This window comes from Euprymna scolopes, chromosome 15 (assembly GCF_053919585.1).
Source record: "Euprymna scolopes isolate OS-2025 chromosome 15, ASM5391958v1, whole genome shotgun sequence".
Classification (NCBI taxonomy): domain Eukaryota; kingdom Metazoa; phylum Mollusca; class Cephalopoda; order Sepiida; family Sepiolidae; genus Euprymna; species Euprymna scolopes.
Window position 1 is genome coordinate 3,184,524 of NC_136496.1, and position 18,155 is coordinate 3,202,678.

Here is an 18,155-nt window from a genome sequence, read left to right on the forward strand (position 1 = left end):
TAGCACGGTAGAGAGAGCCTACCTTCTTCGCAGCGGCCCTGGCAATGTTTTCAATATAATTGTTCCAACTCATGTTTCCTGTGAACGTTAGGCCAAGCAGTTTGAAAGATGTACTCTCGGACAGGGAGTCACTGGCCATTGCTATTGGTGGCAGAGAAGGTTTCTTGTAGTTATTGAATGAAACTAGTTTAGTCTTGGTGGCATTGAATGTGACCATCCATTTTTGTCCCCATTCCACTACAGATTGGAGGTCATCCTCTAGTGTTTTTGCCATTTCTTTAGTTATGTGTTCATTTGTTTTCCTGTCATGCCTGTTATAGAGTGTGGTGTCATCAGCATATATACTCATCTCAGAGGCAGTTTTGTCGGGGAGGTCATTAATAAATATTAGGAACAACAGAGGTCCAAGGATAAACCCCTGAGGCACTCCCGCATTTATATCACACTGTTTAGATGTACGACCCTCGAGGACAACCTGGATTTTTCTCTTATCTAAGAAGGATTTAATTATGTTAAGTGTTCTACCAGTGATACTGTATAAGTTAATTTTCCTGAGGAGACCCTCATGCCATACCCTGTAAAAAGCCTTAGATATATCTAGAGTTACTGCTCTGCCCTCTCCCGCTTTGTCCAGTGAATGGTATATATGTTCAGAGATTACAGTGAGGATTTCTGCTGTGGAACGGGCTTGCCTAAATCCATATTGTTTGTCAGTCAGAAGTTTAGCATCTGTAAGGTGCCGGACTAGAGCATGGTTAATTATGGTCTCAAATATTTTTGTGTTGTTATTGCATGAAAAAGTGAGTTCCAGTTATTCTTTGTCTTGGTCTGCAACGTAGACTACTAAAACATGTGGGGTCCCACGCGTAAAACTGTAAAATGGTTCAGACAGAAAGATTCCAGAGTTTGACAAGATATGCCTAAAGAAGGTTGGAGGTTACATCGGCTGAAACGCTGAAAATAACACTCAAGATTAGAACAGCAATCCGAATAATTGAAATAATATGAATTATGAATGTTTCAAATTTTTGTCAGAATTTATTGCAAAAATATAAACACACAGGAATTCTCTTTTATGTCCATAGATATTGTGTTGATATCCGTTTCTATCTTTGGAACAGAAACTTATCTTATTTACTCACCAAACGTCATGCCTGAATATGCTGTATTAACCGTATGCAAAGCAAGAAGATCCTGGCTAATTCCATATTTCTTATTTGGAGATTGAAATGCACGGATCTTTTTATGTTGACGTTTTCTTTCAAAATATTCCTACAATGGAAACGTTAAAAAAGTTATCAAATTTTGTAGGGTTTCTTTTGCTATAGAAAAAATGTTACCAAGTTGACATGGTTATAAGAAGTTAAAATAAATTATAACACTTGCTAACATGATATAATTATGATAACAATACTCGCTAATAATCAGAAGACAATATCACCAATCAAGTACAAGGCTGTAGAGATGACAAAAACATGATATAAACAAAAAATTCAATAAGTGGCAATAGCAATTAGAATCTGACAGTTTGGTAATCGATTTCATTCTTTTTCTTGTTTTTTAATTTCTAAGTCTTCTGTGATGATTAATCATTATTCCACATCTTGTAAAAATCTAATATATAAAAAGCTATATGTCTATCTGTCTGTCTGTCTCCATATTTTCAAACTCTATCTCTTCCCAAACTAAAAGTTGCAGAGTGGTGCTAGGGGCCTCAAATGATTGGATTTTTTATGGACCATTCTTTTATGGGTCTTTAACTGGTTAAAATAGTTTTCAAGGGGTCAAAAATGTGTCAAAATTAAAAAAAAAAAACGTTATAAATTTTGTACATCATCTTATTTTTTTTTTATTTTTAATCAGTTCATATGCGTGTCAGTTGTTACAGTGGTAACTTCAACAGCTTTGAATGCTACAGTTTTGCTTCCGGTTTCGATTCTAGCTGATGGCACCCAAATACGTTTTTTTTTAAACTTTTTGAAATCACAACTCTATAATAATATATACGAAATCTGGACAAATTAAAATATCATATTTAAGCATATTTTACGACCGGGTAAAGCCGGGCGTACCCCAAAAGAGACGGTCAACTTTGTAACTAAATCATTTTTTTGTTTGCTAATAAGTCACCACTTAAGGTTAAAAGCAACTCAAGGATAAAAGTTAATGAGATGGTAAATTATCAGTTGGATGATGATGAATATTATGAGAGGATTGAAAATGATGAATGGAAAGAACCAAATTTGTTTATTATATTAAAAAATCTTTTGAAGATGAGAATTAATAATTTACATTCTTTAGATTATTCCGACTACTGTTTTCATCTTGAGTGTTATTCGCACAACATTTCGGCCGATGTAACCTCCAACCTTCTTCATGTGTATCATTTCAAACTCAAGAATCTATACAGAATTTCAAACAAAATCCTTTATTTAATCCATGGAGGGTAGCATACTCTTGTTCTGTCAGCCATGACCAGGTAGAAATTCAGAATTGTACTTTTAATATCATCTGCACTAAGGATTGAATTTTCAACCTCCAGAAGAGTGTCACTTAGAAGGGAATTTTACCAAGTACTTTATCCGTTAAGCCACAAATTCCTGCAGATAATATCAGCTGAAACATTGTGTGAATGACAATCAAGATGAGAACAGTAGTCTGAATAATCCAAAAAATACACCAGGGTCGTTTTTTAACATGGAGAAAAGGAACAAAAATAAAAATTGTCTCAGTCGTGAAGGATTTCTCCTCCACTGACAGAGAACAAGAAATTGAAGTGCAGCATCTGCAGAACAGATACTACACTTTGATCTCTCCCCAAGGCCAAATTTTTATTGTTGACTTTCTAATTATGCTACAATTTACTGAGAAATGACTCTAGAATATTCTTTGTTTTTTTCACTCTTAGTCTCATACTACGAAGAGAAAGATAAAAATAAGATGTTATTTTCATTAAAAAAAAATGCATTTTCAACTTTGAAGTAGAGGTTTACTTTTTTACCATACATCTGCATTCTCTGGTGAGCTTCATCACAGTTTGAACTTTTTTGAGTTAAAATGATTGAAAAAAAAAAAGGACAGATTTTCAAAGTCAAACTCAAATAGCAATCTGTGTGAGAGATCCATTAAAAGATTACAAATTACGTTTTTTATAAAGTATTCTATCATTCTAAGCAAATAGAGTAATCTTTATTTTATGATTAGCGGGGGAGGGGGTGGGGCTGGCTTAGGTCGGGCATAAAACGCACTTAAATATGATATTTTAATTTGTCCAGATTTCGAAAATATTATTATAGAACTGTGATCTCAAAAGTAAAAAAAAAAAAGTATTTAGCTAGAATCGAAACCGAAACTGTAGCATTCAAAGCTGGTGACATGCATATAAACCGATTAAAAATTCAAAATTAAAAATAAACGAAGATGAACGCACAAAATGTTTAACGAATTATTTTGATGTTAACCGATTCTTTTACCTGTTAAAAACAAATTTAACCAGCTAAAGACCCATAAAAGAACGCTCCGTAAAATATTCAAACATTTGAGGCCCCTAGTGCCGTTGTGCGACTTTTAGTTTTGGAAGATATAGAGTTTGAAAATATGGAGACAGACCGAAAGACAGACCGACAGACAGACATATAGCTGTTTATATATTAGACTAGCCTGGGTGCCCAGTGTTGCCTGGGTGTTTGGAGGTGTTTGTTGCGCAAAAAAAAAAAAAATGATAGTAGGCAGGCAGGCTCGAACCCGTGACGCGAAAGCAGAAAAGAAACTGAAAGAAAACCTGACATCTTACGTCTACTCCATGACATGATCAGAAGTTTAGAATGTTGAAATTAATAAAGTCATTCCAACTAATACGATGACTTGCAAAAATGGCAACGCCAAAATAAAACAACCCTCTTTGTAGAAAACTGCCCAGTTTTTCGATATTTGTCGTCCGAAGGGTCACTCTTCAAAACAATACTGATCTTGTGAAAATTTTTCCCCAATGTCGAAAGTTTTAGGTAGACATACAAACATACATACATTTAAACAGACAGGTGAGATTTATATGATAGATGAACATTTTTGCAAGTACTGTCTACATAAAAAATATTTTTAAATAGCAAAATGCAACAAGCCATGCAAAAGACAGTTTTTTTTGGGGGGGGGGTGCTTCAGACAAAGCATGAAACCACTTGACGTAACGAGCTAAAAAAAAAATACTATTTCCAGATCAAAACTTGCCAACGACAAGTGTTAGATGAAATAAATTACAACCTAAAAAACAGCAATTCTTCCCTCTTTGTCGGAAATATCAGTCATAGAATGTGAGAACTAAAGGACAAAATAAAGGAAGCAAGAGTTAAAATATATATCTATATATCATGCATCAATTGTAAATTTTATATATCTATATTAAATTTAATATATCTATATATCACCTGTCAATTGTTAATTTGTCAACTTCAAACCTAGATACAGATGACATGATCAGATAGATGGTTCCACAGAGCAGAAACACAGAGAATATTGCGTTTCTCCATAGGTGATTGGTAACTCTACCAAAATTTCAATACAACCAGACTTCACGCTGACCAAGTCTTTGACAGTGTATGGTGGAGGACGAAATTTATTACTGACTATTGCTGCACATGGTTTTTTTTTTTTTTTTTACATGGGGGTCACCACTGGCAACAGATTTGATGGTTGGGTGGAAAGAAGTAAAAGTAAAGAAAAAAGGATAAATGCAAACATGAATAGATCCAGGAATTATAGCATATAATATGTTAAATAATCCAGATCTCCAAGTGAGTTATGGCAAACAAAAGTCGATCACAAGTTTGGATGCAAGGTCCATCAAGGGAGGGTCAAATTCTAGGACGCAAACTCTTCAGTCAGCGAATTTGACCCAGATTTTTGAAACAATACGGATGGAATATTGACGTCATCTGGGCCAAATAAAAAGAGATACAAAGAGAGACAGAAGGGAAGTCAAGAGATGGAGTCGAGACAGCGACACAAGAGGGTGTTAGCAATTCACCACCACCACCACCAACAACAACAACAACAACAACAACAACAACCCCATCACGCACACCATTAGACTTGTCAATCTGTCATTAAAAACTACAAGGTCATATTTACAAATAAACGAAATATTTTTATAACCAACTGCGTATGTTTTTTATTATCGCCAACGAGTGTATAAGTCGAGAAATGAAAAAAGATTGTTTTTTAGGAGTTAAATAGACTTTGGCCACCAAAGAAATATAACACTAAGGAATGATTCCCCCCTTTCTCAAAGCTTCCAAATTGCAGCCTAGCAGTTTAATGTTGTACTCAGGAAAGATATTAGATCATCCGTGGACTTTACAATGCAACTTTTATCTCCTTTTCTGATGATAAGAATTAGAAGATATTGATTGTTCATGAATATCAATAAATTCAGGTTAAGTGGGGGGGGGGGTCACAAATATGAAACGTTTAAAGTACAGCAGATAAATATTCAGAAAAAAAACATTTTTACAAAAATCTCTTCTCCACTCAATAAAGAATAGGCCACACTAAATCTGATGAAGTAATTATTTTTATTGGTATTTTTTAAGATTAAAAATTATGTTTTTATTTGTTGAAACCATTTGCCATGTCAACAAGTAGTTTTATTTTTAAAGAAAACACCACCATGCTAAATGTTATTTCAAACTTTTCTTTCAAGGTGAAAATTGTAAATATGACTATATAGTTAACCAGCTATATATCTCCACACGGGCAATCATCATCATTATGAGTTTAACATTCATTTTACGTGTTGGCATGTGTTGGGCGACTTTTAGAAATTAACTCCCAAACTAATCTATCTCTGGCCAGGTCTTTATTTACACCTCTTTCTCTGAAGTTCATCCTTATTACTTCCTCCCAGGTTTTCCCAGGGCTTCTCCTGTGGGATCACTTTGATACCTTAATTATTCTACATCTACTAATCCAAGAACTCTCATCAATTCTTTCAACATGTCAATGTCTTTGAAGTCTCCTCTTCTGCACACATCCCCCTGCACTGCTCAAATTAATATTCCTCTGATTGTATCAGATCTGAGTTTGTCTTTAAAATTTTACTCATGATTCAACAAATATGTTTGACCAGGTACACACATTATGCTTTACCTAACCACTTAGTAGTAGACCATACTTATTTAAAAATAAATTATGATTGTATACTTAGAATTACACTTATTTAAAAAAAAAATATTGTATATTTGGAATTACACTTATTTAAAAAAAATATGATTGTATATTTGGAATTACACTTATTAAAAACTATATGATTGTATATTTCGAAATAATCTTATTTAAAAAAAATATTGTATATTTTGAATTACACTTATTAAAAAAATATGATTGTATATTTCGAATTACAATTATTAAAGAATGAATTATATTCAGAATTACACTGTTAAGATAAAAATATATGTGCATAGAACAAATTATACTTATTTTAAAAATATTATAGGTGCATGCTTAGAATTATACTTTAAAAAAGAATTTGGTGGATATTTAAAAAAGGATTACGAGTGTATATATATTATTTACACTTATTAAAAAAGGATTGGGAGTGTATATATATTATTTACACTTATTAAAAAAGGATTATGAGTGTATATATATTATTTACACTTATTAAAAAAGGATTGGGAGTGTATATATATATTATTTAGACTTATTAAAAGGATTACGAGTGTATATATATATTATTTACACTTATTAAAAAAGGATTACGAGTGTATATATATTATTTACACTTATTAAAAAAGGATTATCAGTGTATATATATTATTTACACTTATTAAAAAAGGATTGGGAGTGTATATATATTATTTAGACTTATTAAAAAGGATTACGAGTGTATATATATTATTTACACTTATTAAAAAAGGATTACGAGTGTATATATATTATTTAAACTTATTAAAAAAGGATTGGGAGTGTATATATATTATTTACACTTATTTAAAAAGAATTACGAGTGTATATATATTATTTACACTTATTAAAAAAGAATTATGTGTGTATATATATTATTTACACTTATTAAAAAAGTATTGGGAGTGTATATATATTATTTACACTTATTAAAAAAAGGATTGGGAGTGTATATATATTATTTACACTTATTTAAAAAGCATTACGAGTGTATATATATTATTTACACTTATTAAAAAAGGATTATGAGTGTATGTATATTATTTACACTTATTAAAAAAGGATTGGGAGTATATATTATTTACACTTATTTAAAAAAGGATTACGAGTGTATATATATTATTTACACTTATTTAAAAAGCATTACGAGTGTATATATATTATTTACACTTATTAAAAAAGGATTATGAGTGTATATATATTATTTACACTTATTAAAAAAGGATTGGGAGTGTATATATATTATTTACACTTATTAAAAAAGGATTACGAGTGTATATATATTATTTACACTTATTTAAAAAGCATTACGAGTGTATATATATTATTTACACTTATTTAAAAAGCATTACGAGTGTATATATATTATTTACACTTATTAAAAAAGGATTATGAGTGTATATATATTATTTACACTTATTAAAAAAGGATTGGGAGTGTATATATATTATTTACATTATTTAAAAAGCATTACGAGTGTATATATATTATTTACACTTATTAAAAAAAGGATTATGAGTGTATATATATTATTTACCCTTATTAAAAAGGATTGGGAGTGTATATATATTATTTACACTTATTTAAAAAGCATTACGAGTGTATATATATTATTTACACTTATAAAAAAAGGATTATGAGTATATATATATTATTTACACTTATTAAAAAAGGATTGGGAGTGTATATATATTATTTACACTTATTTAAAAAAGGATTACGAGTGTATATATATTATTTACACTTATTAAAAAAGGATTATGAGTGTATATATATTATTTACACTTATTAAAAAAGGATTGGGAGTGTATATATATTATTTGGACTTATTAAAAAGGATTACAAGTGTATATATATTATTTACACTTATTAAAAAAGGATTACGAGTGTATATATATTATTTACACTTATTAAAAAAGGATTGGGAGTGTATATATATTATTTACACTTTTTAAAAAAGAATTACGAGTGTATATATATTATTTACACTTATTAAAAAAGAATTATGAATGTATATATATATTATTTACACTTATTAAAAAAGGATTGGGAGTGTATATATATTATTTACACTTATTTAAAAAGCATTACGAGTGTATATATATTATTTACACTTATTATAAAAGGATTATGAGTGTATATATATTATTTACACTTATTAAAAAAGGATTGGGAGTGTATATATATTATTTACATTATTTAAAAAGCATTACGAGTGTATATATATTATTTACACTTATTAAAAAAGGATTATGAGTGTATATATATTATTTACACTTATTAAAAAAGGATTGGGAGTGTATATATATTATTTACACTTATTTAAAAAGAATTACGAGTGTATATATATTATTTACACTTATTAAAAAAGGATTATGAGTGTATATATATTATTTACACTTATTAAAAAGGATTGGGAGTGTATATATATTATTTACACTTATTTAAAAAAGGATTACGAGTGTATATATATTATTTACACTTATTTAAAAAGCATTACGAGTGTATATATATTATTTACACTTATTAAAAAAGGATTATGAGTGTATATATATTATTTACACTTATTAAAAAAGGATTGGGAGTGTATATATATTATTTACACTTATTTAAAAAAGGATTACGAGTGTATATATATTATTTACACTTATTTAAAAAGCATTACGAGTGTATATATATTATTTACACTTATTTAAAAAGCATTACGAGTGTATATATATATTATTTACACTTATTAAAAAAGGATTACGAGTGTATATATATTATTTACACTTATTAAAAAAGGATTACGGGTGTATATATATTATTTACACTTATTTAAAAAAGGATTGCGAGTGTATATATATTATTTACACTTATTAAAAAAGGATTACGAGTGTATATATATTATTTACACTTATTAAAAAAGGATTGGGAGTGTATATATATTATTTACACATATTAAAAAAGGATTACGAGTGTATATATATATTATTTACACTTATTAAAAAAGGATTACGAGTGAATATATATTATTTACACTTATTAAAAAAAGGATTGGGAGTGTATATATATTATTTACACTTATTTAAAAAAAAAGTATGCATGCACATTTTGAATTACACTTATTTAAAAAATAAAATTATGTGTGTAAATGACATCTTTAAAATTTCATTGTGATTGTATATTTAGAATTACACTCATTAAAAAATATTGTATATTTAGAATTACACTCATTAAAAAATATTGTATATTTAGAATTACACTCATTAAAAAAATATTGTATATTTAGAATTACACTCATTAAAAAAATATTGTATATTTAGAATTACACTCATTAAAAAATATTGTATATTTAGAATTACACTCATTAAAAAATATTGTATATTTAGAATTACACTCATTAAAAAATATTGTATATTTAGAATTACACTCATTAAAAAATATTGTATATTTAGAATTACACTCATTAAAAAATATTGTATATTTAGAATTACACTCATTAAAAAAATATTGTATATTTAGAATTACACTCATTAAAAAATATTGTATATTTAGAATTACACTCATTAAAAAAATATTGTATATTTAGAATTACACTCATTAAAAAATATTGTATATTTAGAATTACACTCATTAAAAAAATATTGTATATTTAGAATTACACTCATTAAAAAATATTGTATATTTAGAATTACACTCATTAAAAAATATTGTATATTTAGAATTACACTCATTAAAAAATATTGTATATTTAGAATTACACTCATTAAAAAATATTGTATATTTAGAATTACACTCATTTAAAAAATATTGTATTTTTAGAATTACACTCATTAAAAAATATTGTATATTTAGAATTACACTCATTAAAAAAATATTGTATATTTAGAATTACACTCATTAAAAAATATTGTATATTTAGAATTACACTCATTAAAAAAATATTGTATATTTAGAATTACACTCATTAAAAAAATATTGTATATTTAGAATTACACTCATTAAAAAATATTGTATATTTAGAATTACACTCATTAAAAAATATTGTATATTTAGAATTACACTCATTAAAAAAATATTGTATATTTAGAATTACACCCATTAAAAAATATTGTATATTTAGAATTACACTCATTAAAAAAATATTGTATATTTAGAATTACACTCATTAAAAAATATTGTATATTTAGAATTACACTCATTAAAAAAATATTGAGTGTATATTAAGAATTAGACTTATGCAAAAATAAATTATGATTGTATATGTTGAATTACACTTATTTAAAAAAAAATGGGTGAATGTTTACAATCATACTTATTTTAAAAAAATTATGGATGCATATTTAGAATTACAATTATTAAAAAATTATGATTAATTATAAGTAATTATGGTATTATTATGATTAATTATAAGTAATTATGGTATTATTATGATTAATTATAATTACATTTATTTAAAAAGAAATGATGGATGCATATTTAGAATTTTACTTATTTAAAAAAATATGATTGTATATTCAGAATTACACCTATTTAAAAAAAATTATTGGTGCATTCTAAAATTACGCTTATTCAAAATAAATTATAGGTTATAATTATATTTTTAAAAATATGGGTGTCTAAGAAGAATTACGCTTATTTAAAAAATTATGAGTGCATATTTAGAATTACACTTATTAAAAAAATTATAATTTAAACAGGGTCAAAAGATTATTTTAAATATTTTAGTTTTGCAGTTTGTATTATTTACTTGGCTTAAAACAAATAATTAGAATGAATTTTTTTTATCGATAGTTAATTAAATTTAAACAAAAATCATTTTTCTTGCCTCAAATTTTTTATCGCCGTTGATTTAACTGAGGGTTGATTAAAATATCAAATTATTACTTATGTAAATCACAATTTTTTTAAAATCATAACAATTTAAAACTTTTTTCTAGCTCACATGCCCCTATTCATAGCAGTCGGCCGACATCAATGAATTTTTTTTTCGATTTGATATAAATAATTGCACAGTAAAAACAATTAAATTAAAACAAAAATAATTTAGCATGTGTAGTCAAACACAACCTCATTTTATTTATTTTTTTATATGGCCTGGGTAATACCGGGTACCCCTGCTAGTCTATTATATAAAGGAGAGATGTCTTTTAATGTGTATGTATGTATGTATGTTTGGTGTGTCATATGGCTGGCAGGAAGCGTCTAGTGTGTGTCAGTGTACCTTTCGCTTCAGCCCTCACCGCTTGCTAGCACCGCTGTCTGACAGCAGTGAAATAGAGTGCATGTCTCTCCCTACAAGTACATGTCAGCAAGCCCTATGTGCTGCCTCCACATGGCAACACAGAAACTGGGTTCCTCGTGGCCCCCAACTGAAACACAAGGGACTTGGAGGAGGTTTGGCCCTTGGACATGTAGCATGCAGGCCCACGGATGTGTGGATATGCCCTGATGCTCACGAACCAGCCTTTAGCTATGGGTTAACTAGCAAGGGTAGATGAATCTCATAAGCCATAGTCTATCTTTTATCTAGGAGAAGGAAAACTCCAACTTCAAACCCATCAAATGCATGGTGTGCTCGACAGTCTCAGCATGTAAAGATTAAAAACATTATGTATATTTATGCAAATTACTAAGTTGGATTCTGGTGTATGATAGTCTTTCCAAGATGGGGCAGATGAGGCTCCTTTCGCAGTAGTGAAGGCCACTCGTGTAGGAGAAGGAAAACTTTGATATAAAACCTGCAGCTGAAATAACTACTGGTCATTTTGCTTCTGCTTGTCACTGGATCATTGTTTTTAAAGCTTACATCACTTAAATCCAATGATGTACAGCTGTCTCAACTCTGCAGCTGTTGAAGCTGTCCTTTCAAAGTCCTACGATATTGGAAGAGTGGCGACGTGCACAGACTTAAGAGGTTAGAAGTGCATAATCACAAATCTACACGTCGATGGCAAGGGTTTTATCATAACATTGCTATCGTCAGATTTTGGTGGAGACTTCTGTGACTGAGTAGCCCTGTTCAGAGTGAGCACTGCCCACCTATCTTTTGTTGGAAGATGCTAGAAAAGGTGCATTAAACATTGCCTGTCAACTTAAGCTGGTCAGCACCTGCAACTGATGGTTGTTCACTCACGCATGAACAAAAATGAGAAATAATAGCAAAACGTATGCTAAAATGCGCTACAAATTAAACATCGCATCTTGGAATGTCAGAACTCCCTTGGATTTTGACAAATGAAAACATCCAGAACAAAGAACAGCTCTAGTGACTTTTTTTTTTTTTTTTTTATTTTACATAGGCATCACCACATTATCAAGGCCAAGAGGCCACTCAAGGATAAAGGTTAAAGAGTGTACAGTAGAAATTGGTCAATATAGTAATCATTAGTAATGAAAATTTGGTAAATTTGATAACTTATATGGAACGGCTCATCAAGAACTTATTTACGTTAGACTTGAACACAACCATATTGTAGTCAGCCGGAAAGCAGGAAAACGGAAGACAATTCCACAGGCGTGCAGTTCTAAGAAAGAAGCTTTGTTCATGGAATCTACGTTTAGGTTTAGGCACAGATAAAGAGTGGGGGAAATTATTGATAGTGTTTACAGCTAGACGAGTGTTTCTTGTGAAAGTTTGGCGAGGGGGGACCATAGATTGAAGCTCAGTTGAACACTTTCCATGAAAATAACGATACATCAGAGACAAACTCGCAACATCTCTGTGAGATAGAGGTTGCAAGGAGGAGAAAAGGACATCTCCTACGAGGCTACGAAGTCTATTTTGAACTCTATCAAGGCAGGACAAGTCCTTTCTAGCAGCTCCTGCCCAGATGTGGCAACAGTATTCCATCCTTGGACGTACCTGGCTCTTATATAGATAGAGAATAGCATCAGCAGTGAGACTTGAGAGACTAAATATAAATATAACTGACTCGCCTCCCCGAGGAAGGCCATTTGATTGAGGTAGGCTCAGGATACTCTATATTCTGGGTTGCAAGTTCAAAGGGCAAACGATGTGATGGCGGAGTGTGTTTTGCAATAAGATCAGTATCAGTTCTAGTGGACAAGATTGAAAGACCTTCTGCTGCGACTGATCGAATCATGAAACTTCGAATTCCACTTTCATGCCATCGATTCCTCTCAATTTTCTCCATCTATGCTCCAACCATGCAAGCGAACGAAGAAGTCATCCTGGCTTTCTACAGAGCACTCGATGAGGCAATATCATCGATACCTAACAATGAAAAGCCCATAATTTTGGATGAGTTCAATGCTCGCGTTGGGAAGGACTGAGAGATTGCTGCTCTGAGGCGTCACGGGACTGGCAATATTAACGTTTTTTTTTTTTTAAATATGTCGTTTTAAGCAAAAACAATATTACGTACTTAAGTGTCATGTCGAAAATAGTAATATATCCAAAAATTATGCAAATTCACTGAGTAAAACAACTAAGAAAAATTCAATTTTACCGATTTTTAAAAATGTGTCGTTTTAAGCAAATACAATATTACGTGGGTTTACGGTTGCTGGAATTTTGGGTATTATTATACAAACACCGTGACAGCGTTAGGGTTAGGGTTAGGATTAGGGTTAGGGTTAGGGTTAGGGTTAGGGTTTAGGGTTAGGGTTTAGGGTTAGGGTTAGGGTTAGGTTTAGGGTTAGGGTTAGGGTTAGGGTTGGGGTTAGGGTTAGTGTTAGGGTTAGGGTTAATTCGCTGTCACGGTGTTTGTATAGTTTTACCGAATTTTGTTCTGAATAGTCATTTCCATCAAAAAGATAAGCACAAAACTTCATGGACGCATCCTAGATCAAAGCAAGGTCATCTAATTGATTTCAGTATCACTTACAGATATCTCCCATGTTCGAGTTATGTGTAGAGCTGAGTGTGAGTCAGATCATAGGTTGGTTCGATGGAAAATTCAAGCTGCACATACACAAGAAGGTACGCATGACAGGATTTCGGGTTTATAAACACATTGATGTTGACAAGCTAAAGAATCTGGAGTTACTAACTTACTGGCTCATGTGAATGAGAGATTGGATCGTTTTCAATGGATCGTTGGAAAATTAAAAAGAACAAGTATATTCTGCTGGTTCAGATGTGTTAGGATTCAGAAAAAGAAAGAATAAAGATTGGTTTGATGAAAATTGTCAGGAAATCAGTAACCTACTTCAAGAGAAACATCGTCTTTATGAGAAGGTCTTTCATCAAGGAATGCAAGGGAACACATCTGTTATATAGGACTACAAGAGACACAAGGCTATTTTGCAGAGAACTAACGCAGATGAAAAACATGAATGCTTAATTTCTTATTTCTTAATGAATTTAATTTCTTCAAATTTACGAATTTTTAAATTCTTAAAAAATATTTTAATCTTTATTTCAACGAAAAAAGAAATGTATATATTTTAAAATACATAACTCATACATATATTTTAAAATACATAACTCATACAATATTTTTTTTTTAAATATGTCGTTTTAAGCAAAAACAATATTACGTACTTAAGTGTCATGTCGAAAATAGTAATATATCCAAAAATTATGCAAATTCACTGAGTAAAACAAATAAGAAAAATTAAATTTTACCGATTTTTAAAAATGTGTCGTTTTAAGCAAAAACAATATTACGTACTAAATTTGCATGTCGAAAATAGTAATATATTTAAAAATTACGAAAATTCATCGAGTAGAAAATTATTTATAGTTAAAAGTAAGTTTTACGGAAAACTATTTATAGCTTTTATTATTATTATTATTATTATTAGGGTTTCTATTACTGTACACATAGATTCGAATATTGTTGAATTAATTTAGAATATTTTATTTTATTTATTACCTTTTGGGTTTTCTTTTCGTTTAGTAAACCAACTCTCCGCCTGGCACCTCCAACCCAATTCATGATAATAACAATCTAATCTCGTTCACAAATTAAATTTCAAAATTGATATTAATTATAAATAATAATAATAAATGAGTCAATTCGCATTTTTTATTCATTAAAGAAGAATTTAAATCTTTTTTATAATATTTTTTAATTAATTAAATTTTAATTCCATTTGACTTTACCCAAGACGTAATCTCGTCTTCGATAAATTAACAAATTGATTAAATTTCAAAATTAATATCAATTATTAATAATTAATGAGAACATTTGTATTTTTGCTTTAAAAACAATTATGATTTTCAAAAAATAATTATTTTTCTATAAATTGAATTTTAAAATTTAAAATGGAGACCTTACCTTAAACCTAATCTCATCTTAGAGACTCATCTATACGATAATAAATTTCGAAATTAATATTAATTACCATTCAGAAAAATAACCAAAGTAATATTTTTGTTTAAAAAATTGTTTTAATAAATTAAATTTTGTTTTTAAATTTAAGATTTTACCTTAGACCTAGTCTTGATTCAAAGATAATTTTTTTTAAATGATATCTATTCAATACTAAATTAGCAAATCCTCATTTTGTTTCTAAAAAAAACTACTTTCATTTTAAAAAATATTAACTTTTTTAAATAAATTAAATTGGCGCTTCTACACTATTAGGACGAAATTTTGTAGTCGATAAAGGGGGTTTCAGACAAAAAAAAAACAACAATAGTAACTACTGATTAGTTTGTCAACTCTTCTATATTATGCAGTCTAAATTACCTGAATATTACTAAATTATAAATAAAAAAAATTTAATTGTATCAACAGGTGAAAAATTGCCGCCATCTTGTTTAAATCGAAACGAAAAATTACCTTCCTTTTGAACTCTCATACGATCGTTTTTATCAAATTGTATGTTTTATTTTCTTTAATAAATAATTTTCTACCTTATCAATTTTCGTAATTTTTGGATATAATCATCTTAAAAATATGAGTAATTCGTAGATACCATTGTTTTCGTCCCAGTAGTGTAGAAGCACCATTAATTTTTTATTTTTAAGTCAAATGCAAATCAGACGTCTTTTGTGCTTTTCTTAAAACGATTAAAGTTTCATCAAGTTTAATTATATTGACAATTAAAAATAATTTGAAGGTTCTTGCACAGAATTTCCCTCATATTTGAAAAAAAATATATATAATCTGTTCTTGAGGAAACGTATATATATACTCCAGGTCCAAAAATGACGTAAGCTGGTCAAGTAGTTTTACTTTTATTTTTTTATAAAGAAAATCATTTTAAGCTATTAATGAGAATTCGTTAGCATCACGACATGAATCTAATAAGTGTTAATTATTGTTGAGTTATCTGCCTTGTTTCTTGAGATTGTTTTCAAAATAGCGAAACAAGCACTTTCTTGGATGCTTACAAAATTTTATTTTTTATTTAAAAATAAAACTATTTGATTAATTTATATTATCTTTTAATGAGGTTTTCGTCACAGACAGATATTTTGTTTATTTTCGTTTCTTAATATAGGGAGAACTTTGGACAAGAACAGACTTTATTTTCAGTTTTTCATAGGAAGTAAAAAGATTTCGAACAAGGATAAAAAATGGGGTTATGTCCAAACATTTAGCACGCAAAGACACCGGAAATGGACTCGGTTTATCTAAATATAGAATGGAAGTCAGCAAACATGAAACGAAATATAAAAATCATGTGGAAGTAATTTATTTAAAAAATTATTTTAGTTTTAACATTTTTTTGTGCTATCATGAAATAATAAAAATAATTTTAAAAAAATAAAATTTCATTTTTTTATTTTACATTTCTATAAATAGTTTTTTTTTTTTACATTTGTGTTATCACGAAATAAAAAAAACTAATGAGAATTTTTATTATTTACATTTCTATAAATGGTGTTTTTTGTTTTTTTTTATAATATATTCATGTCTTTCACAGTCAGAGAATGTAGTCATAAAGGATGTATAAAAGTTTTTATTAACACTTGTATTATCAAAAAAAAACTCATTTTAAACATTTGTACAAAAAAAAGTTTCTTAAAATGAATAAATGGAATTTTGTCATGAATAATGCATTATTTTTTCAAATAAAATATTTGCATATGAATATATTTTAAATATAAGAATATATTTATAGAAATAAATTCATTATTCTTTTTATTGTTTCATGATAAAACAAGAAGTGGTTGTATATGGTTTCGTATTTCGTTTGATGCTTAGTGACTTCCATTCCATAGTTAAGTAAACTGAGTCCACTCTAGACGTCATAACTGCGTACTGAATTTTTGGACATAATCCAAAATGGTTCCTATTTACAATGCCTCCGCACGGGACAGAGTTAGACACCAGGGTCGTTTTTTTAACGTGGAGAAAAGGAACAAAAATTAAAAATTGTCTCAATCGTGAAGGACTTCTCCTGCACTAACAGAGAACAAGAAATTGAAGTGCAACATCTGAAGAACAGATACTACACTTTGATATTGGCCCAAAGAGGGGGTTAAAAATGGTTACATGTTCTTAAAAACGCTATCTTGTTCGAAAGTGAGTGATCATGTGAATCTGATTCCACATTCTAAATGCTTGCATATTTTATTTAGTTATTTAGTTAGTTTTAGTTTATTTATTTTTAGTTTTATCTATTTTTACCGTCAACTTTTTAGAACAGAGAACATTTTATATACTAGAAGTAGAAATCACGTTGATGGATAGAGGGGGTGGGGTGCGTATAGGATGCAATATTTTAAATTATTTTTTCTAAAACCTCCATCCAACAATATTTTCCCCAAAACGAGCAACGCCGACTAAGCAGGTTAAAAAAATATATACATGTATATAAATGTTAAGAAACCATTTTTTTTATATTCAATGAAAGCAGACGACTTTAAATATTGCGGCCATTTATCCAGCCTCGTTTTGAGAAACACAAACTAAACATAATAAAATAAATTTATTTTTGTTTTTTAATTATCGATGCAATTTGACAAAATAATTAACGAAAATTAAAAAAAAAAAAAGTACGTATAAATGTTTTTTTTTTTTTTAAATTTTTAATTGAGGAATTACTAAGTAACTTTTACTTAATGAAAG

General features: G+C 28.9%; 1 protein-coding gene across 1 annotated transcript in view; it reads right to left on the reverse strand.

The window, feature by feature from the left end:
- The window catches only part of LOC145293693 (uncharacterized), a 150,679-nt gene extending 135,621 nt beyond the window's left edge, over window positions 1–15,058 (reverse strand). Inside the window, exons 1-2 of the mRNA XM_080140103.1 lie at window positions 15,006–15,058; window positions 1,143–1,272 (exon numbers count right to left, since the gene is read on the reverse strand). Coding sequence (XP_079996229.1) covers window positions 1,143–1,152 — 10 coding nt within the window. The 5' untranslated portion in view covers window positions 1,153–1,272; window positions 15,006–15,058. The remainder of the gene's footprint in view (window positions 1–1,142; window positions 1,273–15,005) is intronic.
- Window positions 15,059–18,155: the final 3,097 nt, after the last annotated feature.